Source organism: Varanus komodoensis, unplaced genomic scaffold (assembly GCF_004798865.1).
Source record: "Varanus komodoensis strain SLA01 unplaced genomic scaffold, ASM479886v1 scaffold11, whole genome shotgun sequence".
Classification (NCBI taxonomy): Eukaryota; Metazoa; Chordata; class Lepidosauria; order Squamata; family Varanidae; genus Varanus; species Varanus komodoensis.
In genome coordinates this window covers 9,238,964-9,251,682 of record NW_025335317.1, presented here as the reverse complement: position 1 = coordinate 9,251,682, position 12,719 = coordinate 9,238,964, and the positions used below count along the sequence as shown (strand labels likewise).

General features: G+C 38.1%; 1 protein-coding gene across 4 annotated transcripts in view; it reads left to right on the top strand.

Moving 5' to 3' along the window:
* The window catches only part of PARG (poly(ADP-ribose) glycohydrolase), a 76,581-nt gene that overhangs the window by 23,565 nt on the left and 40,297 nt on the right, over positions 1–12,719 (top strand). For all 4 annotated transcript variants that reach the window (XR_006413750.1, XM_044420338.1, XM_044420340.1 and 1 more), the window contains 2 exons: positions 8,535–8,627; positions 11,471–11,628. Coding sequence is in view for 3 of the 4 variants with exons in the window: in XM_044420338.1 (XP_044276273.1) it covers positions 8,535–8,627; positions 11,471–11,628 (251 nt within the window). In the remaining variant the exon portion in view is untranslated. The remainder of the gene's footprint in view (positions 1–8,534; positions 8,628–11,470; positions 11,629–12,719) is intronic.

The window sequence follows — 12,719 nt, the reverse complement described above, 5'->3', positions numbered from 1 at the left end:
TCTAAAAGGTTTAGTGTCCAACAGAATCATAAAAACTATTCATAGGAATATGGTATTGTCCTCCAGCCCAGAATGTTCAGAATGATCTTGAGATTGAGTATGAAATTGACAAGACCAACAAAGGGATTACTGTAGTAATGGGTGGCTTCAAACTAGCCACACACTGAATGAAAAAATGTATTTTCCAGTTCCATCAGAGAAGTTACATTTCTTGATATCCTAAATGAATGTCATCTATAACAGTTGGTCATGAAACCAATCAGAGTGGAGGCAGTCTTGAAATTAATCTTAGATGGGGTTTCCCAGGACTTAGTAGAGGATGCAAATATTGTTGAACCAAGTGGAAACAGTTGGTCCACAGTGCCTTTACTAGGCAGGTTGGAAGAGATCCAGCACAGTCATATTTGACTTCAGAAGAGAAAATTGCTCTAAAATAAGGGGACTGGTAAAAAAGGAAGTTGATAGAGAATCTAGAAGTCTAAATCTCTTCAAAATGCTTGGAGAGTGTTCAAAACCACAGTAGCAGAGGCAAAGATGATATGCCTACCACAACTTAAAGAGACACAGCCTGAAGTCCAAGAGGTCACCAGCATGGTTAACAAATTGAGACAAGGAACCAATTAGAAAGGAGAAGTTTTCCTTAAATAAATGGAAATCTTGTGCAAACCAAGAAAACAAAAGGGGGCACTTATTTTTACAACAGGGGTAGAAACAGAAAATGACAGAACCAAAGAAACATCTTGAGAAGTACATCATTGGCAGCATCAAGGCCAACAATAAAGAATTCTATAAATATTTTAGAAAAAAGAAACCAGTCAGAGAGGCAGCTGGACCAGTCAGTTAGGATGGAATTAAAAGTACTAAAGAAGGCTAAGGAGATTGCAGAGAAGCTGAATGAATTCCTTTCATCTGTCTTCACAGCTGAGGTTACAGAATGGATACCTGTTCTGAACTGATGCATTCAGGAAGGATGTCTGTGGAATTAAGGCAGATAGTAGTGACAAAAGATGAAATTCCCAACCTTATTGACAAACAAAATGTTAATAAATCACTGGGTCCAGATGGCGTCCATCCTAGAGTTCTTAAACAACTCAAATATAAAACCACTGTACTTTTTACAAAAATATGTAATATACCACCAAGATCAGCCTCTGTACTAGAGGACTGGAGAATGGCTGATTAACACCACTTTGTGAAAAGGGATCCAGGTGGCACCCAGGAAATTACAGGCCAGTTAGCTGAGTGTCTGTTCTGGGTAAATTGGTTGAAAGCATCATTGAAGCCAGAATCAATAAGTATGCATAGGGCAGGCCCTGATGGAAAAGAATTTACATGACTTCCATAATGTTAAGTCTTGTTTCATTAAGCCATTAGAGCTATTTGAGAATATCAGTAAGCACGTGGAAGGGGCAATCTAGTAGACGTTATTTACTTGGGCTTCCAAAATGCTTTGGCGAAGTCCGTCACCGAAGATTCCTGACCAAGTTTAGTGGTCAGGGAATAAAAGGAGGTAGGATCCTCTTATGGAGCAGTAACTGGTTAAAGACCAGAAAGCAAGGAGTGGGAATAAATGATAATATCCTATAAGAAAGAGAGATGAACACTGGGGTCCCACAGAGTTCCATTTGGAGACTTGTGCTTTTCAACCGATTCATAAGTGATATGGAATTAGGATAAACAGGAAGTTATCAGTTTAATAACACCAAACTATTCAGAGTGGTTAAAAGGAGCTCTAAAGGGATCTCTGCAAGCCGGGAGAACGGACATCCAAATGATAAATGCACTCACGTGTAAGCGAGTGTCAACTCATGCATGTGGGGGCAGAAAAAATCAACTCCAAGTGCAGATTGGTAGGGTCTGAGCTATCAGTGATTCACTGACTGAACTAATAGAGAACAGGTAAAAGGAAATGCTTATCCACAAACTGTGGAATTCATTGCCACAGGGAAAAGTGATGGCCACCAATTTGGAAGACCTTAAAAAGGGGGATTGGACAAATTCATGCAGGAGCAGGTTATCACCTGTGAGTACGCAATCAGTCCCCCAGATCTTCTGGAAAACCTTGTTGGTCATTCCGTCGCCACTGGATTTTCACCAGACAGTGGTACATAAGCAGACTTTTCAAGTGGTGGTACCTGCCCTTTGGAACATTCTCTTGTGATTCAAGCAGTAGAAAAGAGGCAAGTTTTAAATGCTTCTTGAAAGCACATTTTATTCACACATACTTTCCCTGATCAGTAGGGTTCCATTTCTACCCTGATATATGATGTGGCACTTTTTAATGGTTTAATATCTTGTTTCCATATTGTATCATATTTGATTTTAACAAGATGTTTGTTTCCATTCATTATGTTAAAATTGGAAATGCTGATATACAAGGGTCTTTTTTGGTTTTTGTTTACTGTTGACTGGTTTTCTGATAAAGCATTTTTATAATTGGCTGGACGGTATTAAAAGGAATAAGCTGTATTGAGAGAGGTCAAGGCTATAAATACAGGCTTTTAAGCTAGGAACAAAATGACCTAAGGCACAGGAATGTTATCTGGTTTTTCTGTGCTGCGTTTTATTCTGTTTGTTCTGTTTCAGAAATACAAGGTCATGTATTTGCAGAATCCAATATTAAAAAAAAGATTTTTCCCTTGTCTACTGAAGCTCAAGCTGAAACTTTTCCAGCAGTTGAACCAATTGCAACTTACTTTAAACCTCTGAATATATAATTAAAATTACCTTGTGCATGCTATATATTATTCACAATGAGATAAACATTTAAAATATTTCAATGATAACAAAAACTGAAGCATATGTTTAAGGATGATATTTCATGTGTTCCATGTAGTTGATCTTAATTGATATAAAAGAGCTCATGTTAATAACAGAAGCCCAGACGAGTAAATAATAGGGGCCAAACAAGGCATATGAAATGAGTTTTTGCATTTAGCATGCAGGTTTTTGCAAAGGGGGCTGATCATTATCAAGGCTGCAGCAGGCAGAGAGGAAGAATTTTACCTTTTCCTCCCTGCCGATACACCAGGAAATTCCTTTCTCTGTGTAATGATTAGCCTTAACAGCTGGTGTTAATTTTCATGTTAAGTTGAAGATATATTTGAGGTAGGTTTAATTTGAACTTTAGTCACAACCCTCCTACTTCTGATTTGTCTCTCCCTTACTCCGATGTTACTAACAAAATTTGAGTAAGCAATATGATAAACTCCCCCAACCACCACCCCAAAACTAGAAATAGAACACAAGGCATGGATTGCACCAGTTGTGTCTAGCTTTAGTAACACTGAGGGCAGTAGCTGATTGTTCCACAAGGCTGCTCTATGCAAATAGAAATTCCCTTCATTTTTGTACAGTTTGTGCAATCTCATCAGCAATCACACGTTCTTTATAGAGAACCATAGATTGGGACATTAATTCATATGTCACTGAAGAGGTTTGCAAGCCTCAGTAGTATTCACCAGTCCTTCTCTGTTTTACATTAGGTGCATGGAAAGAAGGAGAAACCACCACTATTCTTTTTTTTTTTTAATTATGATTTTAAACTAAAACTACACATATCAATCACACACATCAGATTTACTGGGTGAGAAACCACTATTGTTAGCTTCTAGGTTTCAGATAAAAGTCCTGCTATATCCTAGTTCACCACCATCCTCTTTACAGACTACTCTGTGATAGTCCAGGTTGTGCCAGGAGTTTTGGCAATCAAGGAGCTTAGGCAGAGCTTGGGAAACTTGATGGAAATGAATGTACAGTATAGGAGAAGCTGGTGAGGCATTGAATGTTTCTTTTGAAAATATAAATGCATGTTTTAAAATTCATTTAAATCAAGAGAATAGGTTTTTATTTCCCATTTGAACTTTATTTAAAATTATGGAAATCATTAAAATGAAGGCTCACTTGTCAAGTAGGATACACCTGAGAGATCGTTGCAGCCTTGGATTGGCACAAGACATATTTAAGCTTTCAAAAAATATAAAAAATAAAGCCAAATTAACCTCTATCTTTGTAAGCTGTCTCCTCCTTTCTTTTCTGAGTGTCAGTTTGTAGTTTTGATAAATGTCAAATGTTCCCTTTCCCCTTCCTCAGATAAAATTCTTTGCATAATCCAAGGTGATTTTCCTTACTTCCTCCAAAGATTACCTTATTGTTTTGTTTTGTTCTAATTGGAAAACCATTCTAAGATTGTAAATATACCTGACAGCTATACAAGTTTTCCTGTGTGGATTCACTTCATATAATAAATGAAGAAAGGAATGGGCATAGTTTAAAGTTCTCCTCCCATACCATCCTTCCCTTGTAATGGTGGTAGTTCATTTTAACAACTTGTAATTTTTTTTTTTAAAAACTAATGTGTAAAAACTTCTTACCTTGAGCTTATTGCATTTCTTCAGAGTTGCCTTTGGGCTGTTTTTGTAGTCACAAATATTTTCTTGCCTTGATTCTTACCTTGAACACTTACATGTGTGACCTTAGTGGCTCATTGCCATGAAATGTCAATGCTAATGCTTACCTTTGCTGCCAAAGCTATTAAATGCAAAGGAAATGTGACTGATGCAGAAATAAACGCATGGTTTAAATTAAAAAGATGCTGTGCTGTACCACATGCCGCATTCCTGTGAGGTAGGAAACCGGTAGTCAGTTTTCAGATTGCGTAATGGCCTGTAACACAAATGTAGTGGTCAGTGTTTTTTCAAACGCTGGAATTGTTTTTGGTATTCGTTTAAATTAGAAGAAAAAATCTGTTAAAGAAGGCTGTGCCTGTAAATGACAGAATGTAAAAACTATTCCAAATCAGTTACTGTAGTTTGTTTACAAAACAGAACAAATGCTTTGCTGCAGACAAAACCCTGTTTTATACTTGTGCAGGAAGTGCTTGTGTTGTGATTGAGGAGTTGCATTAAAGCTGTGAAAGGCATTAATTCTGCAAAGGGAATGAGGTTCAGTGAGCAAACATGGTTTGCTTTTTGATGGGGAGGACAGAAGAGAAAGTGAAGCAGTTCTAGAAGCATGTAAAATGCTTCAGAACTTGAATATCCTGTTTTGTTTCTGTGATTGATACTGGCGTGGTACAGAGTTGTGTATCATGTATTTATTTTGACTGTCAGAATTAATCTGAATACTCTCAACAGCATCATTATGTTTTATATTAGTCTCACTGGTTTCTCCTATGTGCTGTCAGATATGCATGATGTTTCCATTGCGAAGGATCAAATTTGATATTTATTTATTGGATTTATATCCTGCTTTTTCTTACACAAAACTCAGAGTCCCCACCTGGGTCCCAGTCCCACACTCTTAAGCGCTGCACCACACTAGCCCTCTTACCACCAGCCTTTCAATTAACAGCTACAATTTATGGTTTATTTAACCTGTGACAAGCTTTGGCTCCCAGAGGTACCATATTCCATATCCAGCCCCACTTTCAGGAGTTGTTGCTTCATATGGATCTGACAGGTGTGGGTTATGTGAGGATTAAACAACCTGCACATAAAGTTAATGCAGCATGGGTTGTGTATGGGTTTAACCCTTGCATGCTCACTAGATTTGCGTTGTATAACAACCTTTGAGCAGGGTTTACATAATAAAAATAGTGGTTTCACACACACCCTGTGTGAACCACATGGTGACCATGAGTTAAATAGCATATGGCGGACTGTCACCCTGTGTGAACATGAAGTCATTACTTACGATAGTGCTCAACAGTTTTTGAGTATGATATGAATATGCGTTTTATGAAACTGTAAATGAAGTTTGCTTGGCCTTGTGCTCTCACTTCATACAAGGGCAACCCAGTCCTCGAGAATAATGAGGAAGAATAATGTGGAAAAGAGTGGAACCCTTGCTTGATACCAGTCCTTGGGGATCAGAGCTAAAATCTCAAGTGTATGCAAGCAATCACTCATATGCTATCCCTGAGAAAATTCACCCAAGGAGTTTCTTTGTTGAGTGACACACCATGTTGCATTAATAAGCTATGTTTGCTGGGAATTAAACTAGCTTAAAAAATAGGATCTGTCAGGATTCTGTCATCTTTAGGTGGCAAGACAGATATATTCTATGTTTTATATCATAATACAACTTTTTCCCAATGTGGAATTGCTCAGACAATGAGGCAACCAGTACAGTGTTACAATAATATAAAGGTATCAAGTGCCCAGCTGTTGCATTTAATTTTCTTTTACTGATCAACAACTTTACATATCAAGGCACTTAACAAGCATCCTTTATTTCCTACATGTTTTGAAAAAAAGTGTTATCCAAAGAAAAATGAATTCATATTCTTGTTTCCTGAAGGTGGTATTTCAACAGTAATTGGTACCAATTACCAATGTTACACAGTGACAAACCCTAATGATGGTTTGCAGTTTCTTGCAACTCGAGCAGACTGTAGCCAGATTCATGTTTTTGTGCACTCCTCTTTTCCACCTGGAGAAGAGGTCAGACGCTTTCATTTCCAACTTTCCAACTAAGTTAAAGATTATTTTTGAACAGCAGTAACTGTTGTTATGCTTAACTGTGGTTAGCTAAAACAAGCCAGCTTCAAAACATCGTTTCAGAAACTTTAGTTTCACTAAAGTTAAAATTAACCACAAGTTAACGGTGATGTATCCAAAATGGAAGTGGAAGCTGCTGGTACCCGCACGGCTACACCAGAAAAGGAGAGACAGAGGCATGTGTTTTTTGCAAATCAACCATTGTTTATTGTTTACATCCCACTAGTGTAAACTCAGGAGAGAAAAGGAGTTGTTTTGAGTACTTTAACAATATATCTGTATCACGCACATACTTTTAAATACCTGTTTGTGATACCATCTATACCTTCTAGATCCTGGCTTTCAGAGGTGCATTATAAGCAACTGTGCATTGGTCTGGTATGAACCTAGCACAGGATTGCTATAGTATTATATTAATTTAGCTCCTTCTCCCCTAAAACACACTGCTTCTAGGAACTGTGAGACCATGTGAAGTTTATTTTGTACAGTCTCTCTGTAACAAGATCACTCATTAGAGATAAATTTGATGATGGTAGGGAATGGGAGTGTTGTGGGGGAAGCAATGCATCCCTGGAGTTCCAGTAGTTTGAATCCCTCTGCACCCAGTCTGTGTTCCACTTCTATCCTATTGATCATGACAGAAATAAAGGGCTGGCTTTTAAATATATGGCACCAAATTCGCATGTAATCTTGCAAACCTTCCTGCCCCCTTCCACAAGCTCTCCTCATTAAAAGTGATTGGTGGGAACCCTTGTCTAAGTAGGTATTGCAGGAGTGACCCTAAAATACTTGCATGTGTGCTTAATCTTAATGTTTCCAGGCATTACTAGCAAAGTGTGTTTATTTCCAAGCCCAAGAGTCTCTAGTTCATAAGCTTGTTTGTCAGAAATAAGTGTAAAAGGGCTGAAAAGGATGGATTGAAGCAGAAATTGCTATTTTTAAGAGGGGAGTGTTACATAAATAGAGTAGGTACCATTCTAACTAATTTTCTGAACCTAAGCCTTGAAATTTTTGGTTGCAGTTCTGCTTCAAGGAGGAAGTTTCCTGTGCTCTTACTACATTTACACCAAGAGCTGCATAAGGGAAAGGTTGAAGTGCTGACAGCTATGACAAAGTCCAGTGCCGTAATCTGTCACTAGATGAGTGAAACTATAGCGTTTGTGGCCGTCAACAAAGCATGGCACCCACTATTCATGTGTCACTTCTAAAAGACAGGAGGTGCTACCCAAAGGAGAGGAACTATCAGAAGCTGACAGTCTTCTAGACATTTAAGGTTAAATGTCTTCCTTTGAATTCAATCCATATGTATTTGTTTTGTTTTGCTTCTTGAGATCCAGATTCAGTCCTTTAACATTCTTATGCATTGCAACTGGGGGATGTGTATGCTGTGACTGACCAAGAGCAAGGTTTTTGTTTTCTCCTGCAATTAAAAACTACCGAGGTTTAAAGTGTTTTCCTATCGGAGCATTCTTTCTTTGAATTGATTCATGGAACAAAGAAATCTGTTTCCAAATAGAGGGTCACTGCAACAATACATAGATCATATGCCGTAAAATGGAAGACTACTTCAAATGCTGTGGTAGCTCTTTCCCCCCCAAAATTTAGGTCTTCATGCCTGAAGAAGACTCATATAGATGATAAGGAATGTATAGGTTCTCTTGCAGGATTTTCTGAGATTGGTTTTTTTAAAGGACACATTTCAAAACTTTCACATGCTTTACAGTGTCTGGAATCATATTCTCTTATTGGTCTTGTACATTTATCTCTCTCTTTTTCTCCAAGAAACCCAAAGCAGTTTACATAGTTCCCCTATCCCTATTTTATCCTTAATCATTTAATCTAGAGTTAGAGGATAAATCAGCATGGCAAATTCTGTATTTGTTATCATTACTACAAATGTGTATGGGTTTATCTGACTTTTTTCCTTGTCCCAAGAAATAACTTTGCCTTGGGAAACTCAGTTACTGTCCAGCCTGCTTTGATTGACATTATTCTTAACAGTACACTCTATACTACCTTCTCTTTGCACTACAGGTGCTTGAAGATGCAGAAGCTCAGCATCTGTTTCAGTCCATTTTGCCCGATATGGTGAAACTTGCGCTCTGTCTGCCAAGCATCTGCACCCAGGTTGGTAGTCCCATTTTAAGTGATTTCTCTATAGCAGATTAAATTGCTGTATGCTGTAACAAATGGTTGAGGTCAAAACGTCAAGGCCCTGCTAGGTAGTTCTAGCCCTGCTGAGTTAAGGCCAGGGAATGGTGAGGACAAGACACATTCATAACAATATAAGAGGACACTAAAAACTCCCAGTCCTATTTCTGGACATTGATTTGATCGTAGATCAGCATCTTGCATAAACTGATGTACTGAAACAGGCAGGAAGCTGTCATTTGGTTTTGGTTTTGCTTTGTTCAGGTCTTTCTAACTTATGAAGAGACTTGTCCATGAACTGTCCTCTGTCGTTGTTGCTTAAAATTACCAGTACTGCCTGCTGTTACACCTTTCCCCAATTCTATGAAAATGCTTCATTTATCACTTTGACTGTGTTCAGGCCGCACAACAACCCACATTCAAAGGTTGAGTATGACTTGCTGTTGAACTGTGGTTTGTTGTTGTTGAAATGGGGGATATATTGTATGAACCTAGCCATACTAACAAACCATAGTTTTTAACTACAAGCCATCTATCTATGAGGAGAACTCATGGTTTGTTGCCCTGCCTTTGTCTAACATAATGGTAGCAGTAAGCTTTTTTCACGACCAAGTAAAATGTTTTACTGTGAGACTCAGAATCAGTAGGATTACTCCCCCAGGTAAGAGATAAATTTGTAATTGCAAGTGCCTATTTTTTAAAAGGGCTTGGGCGGGGGAGCAGTTTTGTATTAAGAGCATAGCAACATTATGTATCGTTTAATGCTGATAAGGATGTATTTGGTGGTGAAGGTATCCTTTGGATATCTTTTGTCTGATACCACTCCGCTCTTTGGAAAGCTTTTTAAACAGCTGAAATAAATTAGCAAGCAAACCACCCAGCCACAACCCACCCTACCCTTCATGAAGAATGATGCATATTTAAAGGTGTTAAATATGTGGCTTTCCTGCACTGAATTAAACATGCTACAGGAGAGCAAAGAACCTGGCTTTGAGCCAATCTGTGAGCTTAGCCACAGGTAATCTTCTAAAAATAACTGTATAAAGGTTTTCTTAAATACTTTTTATCCAGACATCTGGCTGGAAAGTATATTTTTAGAGGAAATCTGTAAGAGAAAGGGGATTTTATTCAGCTGCTTTGCTTCTGCAAGTCACGGGAAGCAGCCCATGGTGCAGTCACGCTAATTCATATGCTGCTTCCCTTTGTATCCAGGAGCCTTCCATGTTGAGGATTTCATACAGATACTGCTCCTAACTGATAATAGCACTACTTCCCAGTGGTGATTTGTGGGAATATTTCTACACAATTTTCAGCCATTACACTTTTTCAAATTGCCATCAGAATGCACTTCCTCCCAGTGTCTTCTTGCCAGTTGCTATTCTTGCTATTTCTTTTTTGTAGTCTCTGTGCATCTCACATAAGGGCTTTGCACCAGGCAGGGCCTGTTGCCAGGGAAATTTGCCTAGCTTAAACCCATTCAGGCAGGAGCCCACAGCCCAGTTCTTTCCCAGCCATCATTTGGTGTGTTTTAAAATGTTATGCCTCACATCAAGGCTTACTGACCTCCATGGGGCCATAGAGTCAGTACTTGTGCAAATTTTATCTGTAAACTGAAATTTCGTACATTCCCATAGATCAATACTATTGTTTCTGTTGGAATCAGTTGTTTGCACTGTTTGTTCATGTATCTCATATGAACCAAATCTTATATTTTCGAATGGATCCAGCTTAAACAAATGTCTGGGAGCAACTTGGGAAGATTATGCATTCTGATGCATCTCTTGAAATCATTTGAAAAGGGTACAAGGAGTGGTGTTTTGGTGCTTTATGTTCAAACTTTAAAGGAAGACAAATACAACTGATTTCTCAAATTTTGAAAAGCTCCTGTTTGATTAAGGATAGGAAAATGACTTGATAAATCTGTAGCATATCATTAAATTAAGTATTTTTTTTTCAGCAATGATGCAATTCTCCTTTTAAAATTTACCCTTAGTGATATAACCAAAAAAATTTTCAGTAGCTTTACTAAAGAATTTAGTCTTAGATTATGTCCTGTACTAGCCTTCCAAAGCAGGTGCATTGTAGATGTGTTGGACCACAACTCCCATTATCCCTCAGCCATGCTGAACGGAAATTGTAGTCCGAAACATCTGGAAGCCACCAGGTTGGGGATGGTTGTTTATGCTCTGCGCACATTTTAGACAGAAACAGGCAGATAATGAAATTTGGGGATAAAATAACCTAACAGTTTTAGTGATGTGGAATGAAGCCTTACATGGTTTTCCTTGAACCTTGGTATTTTTTGCTCTCAGATATACAAGGAAATCAAAGAAGGCTGGAATGCTTCAGTTCCTCTCTATAGTTGTGATGCTTTGTGTATCATCATGCCATCTTGTTTTGCAGCCGTTAAGATGTGATTGCTATAATTGCCCATTTTCTTTAATCTGTGTAACAGAGAGACTGTAAAATACAGCTGTTGCATTCTCTGTGTTTTATTTTTCTTTCACCACTGCTCATATTCCATCTGTTCCTTCCATGGACATTTTAACTTGTTTGGGGCTAGTGAGGTTTTGTTTGCCATTCTTCTTGTTATTGATTATAAATGGTGGTTTGTCAAACAAGGCTCTTCCCAATCATCCTGAGTAAACAGCTCTTGACTTTAATAGTGGTGCTGATTTAAGAACCCACCAATGCCCGTAAATTACATCTGCTCTAAATTAGTAAATGTAATTTTGTTCCTTTGTTTTCTTGTTGCTGGGTAGTGTTTCATTTTGTGAATGCTAAACTAATTTCTGCCCACCTTTCTGCCCTTTTGTTAGCCAATACCTCTCCTGAAACAAAAAATGAACCACTCCATCACAATGTCACAGGAGCAGACTGCTAGTTTACTAGCAAATGCCTTCTTCTGCACTTTTCCTCGGCGAAATGCCAAGATGAAATCAGAATATTCAAGTTATCCAGATATTAATTTCAACAGGTATGCTGCCAGTTCTAGCAGATTACATTTTTAGGTGTCTTAATCTGAATCATGGTTCCCTAAACTTTTTGGACTTGTGAGCACATTTCAGAGAATTTCTGTTTTGGCATCTACCTGCTTTATCTAAGAATATGATGCTACATCTTGTTCACCTAAAAAAAAAAAGTGATATTAGACAACACAATGTCTCTTTAACAAGGAAATCCCTAATTCATTGAATTGTTTGTGGTACAATACAGCTAATATTTCTTTCAAACATATGTTTTGGTAATGTCTGGTAGCTCCTTTTTGACTCAGGGAAGTTATTTCACAGATAATTTTTGTACTGGATTGTATTCACTCTTTTTGTATGTTCTTTTAAATTATGTACTTTTGGGGGAGAATTAGCAAATAGTCAATTCAAATAGATTCCCTATACCCTATTGATAATAAAATAGCCAATATTACAATATTGGAAGGCAAAGCACTCTCTGTAATGTGATTGAGTATAATGCCTTCGGTGGACAGCGTAAAAGATGCAGACTTCTGTGTGCATCTCATACAAATCCATGCACGTATACTTAAAAGGGGGGAAGTTAAAACATTATAAATCTCAGCAGCCCACAGGTACCACATTTGGGTGCCATTGGAGACGTCCTTGGGTGTTGCATTGCAGATTCCTGATTTACAAAAAAAAAACCTATTGTCCTTTCTTATGTCACTAATTTACTTGATAGGTTCCCGAAATTAAAAAAGGAAACAGAGTAGAACAACCCTTCCTTGTTTCTGCCACAGTCATCACAGCATAGATGCCTTTGGATAAAAGAATGCCATCCAAAATACATTCAGGAATCAGGGTAGGCAGCATTTTTTCCATCTCCCAGAAAGATACTCAGGGCTCTGGACATGTCCCCTCCCCCACTGGTCACAATGTCCTTGACTTTTGCCCACCCACCCCTTCCTGAGACTACTCAGGAACATGGGAAAATACGCCCTTACCCATGTACCCTTTTGTTCTCACATACTTTTGAGAGCTTTTAGAAGTAGAGCTTTTTAAAAAAAAAAAAAAAAAGGCTGGCCAATGTAGTTTGTACAGAGAAATACAAAGATTG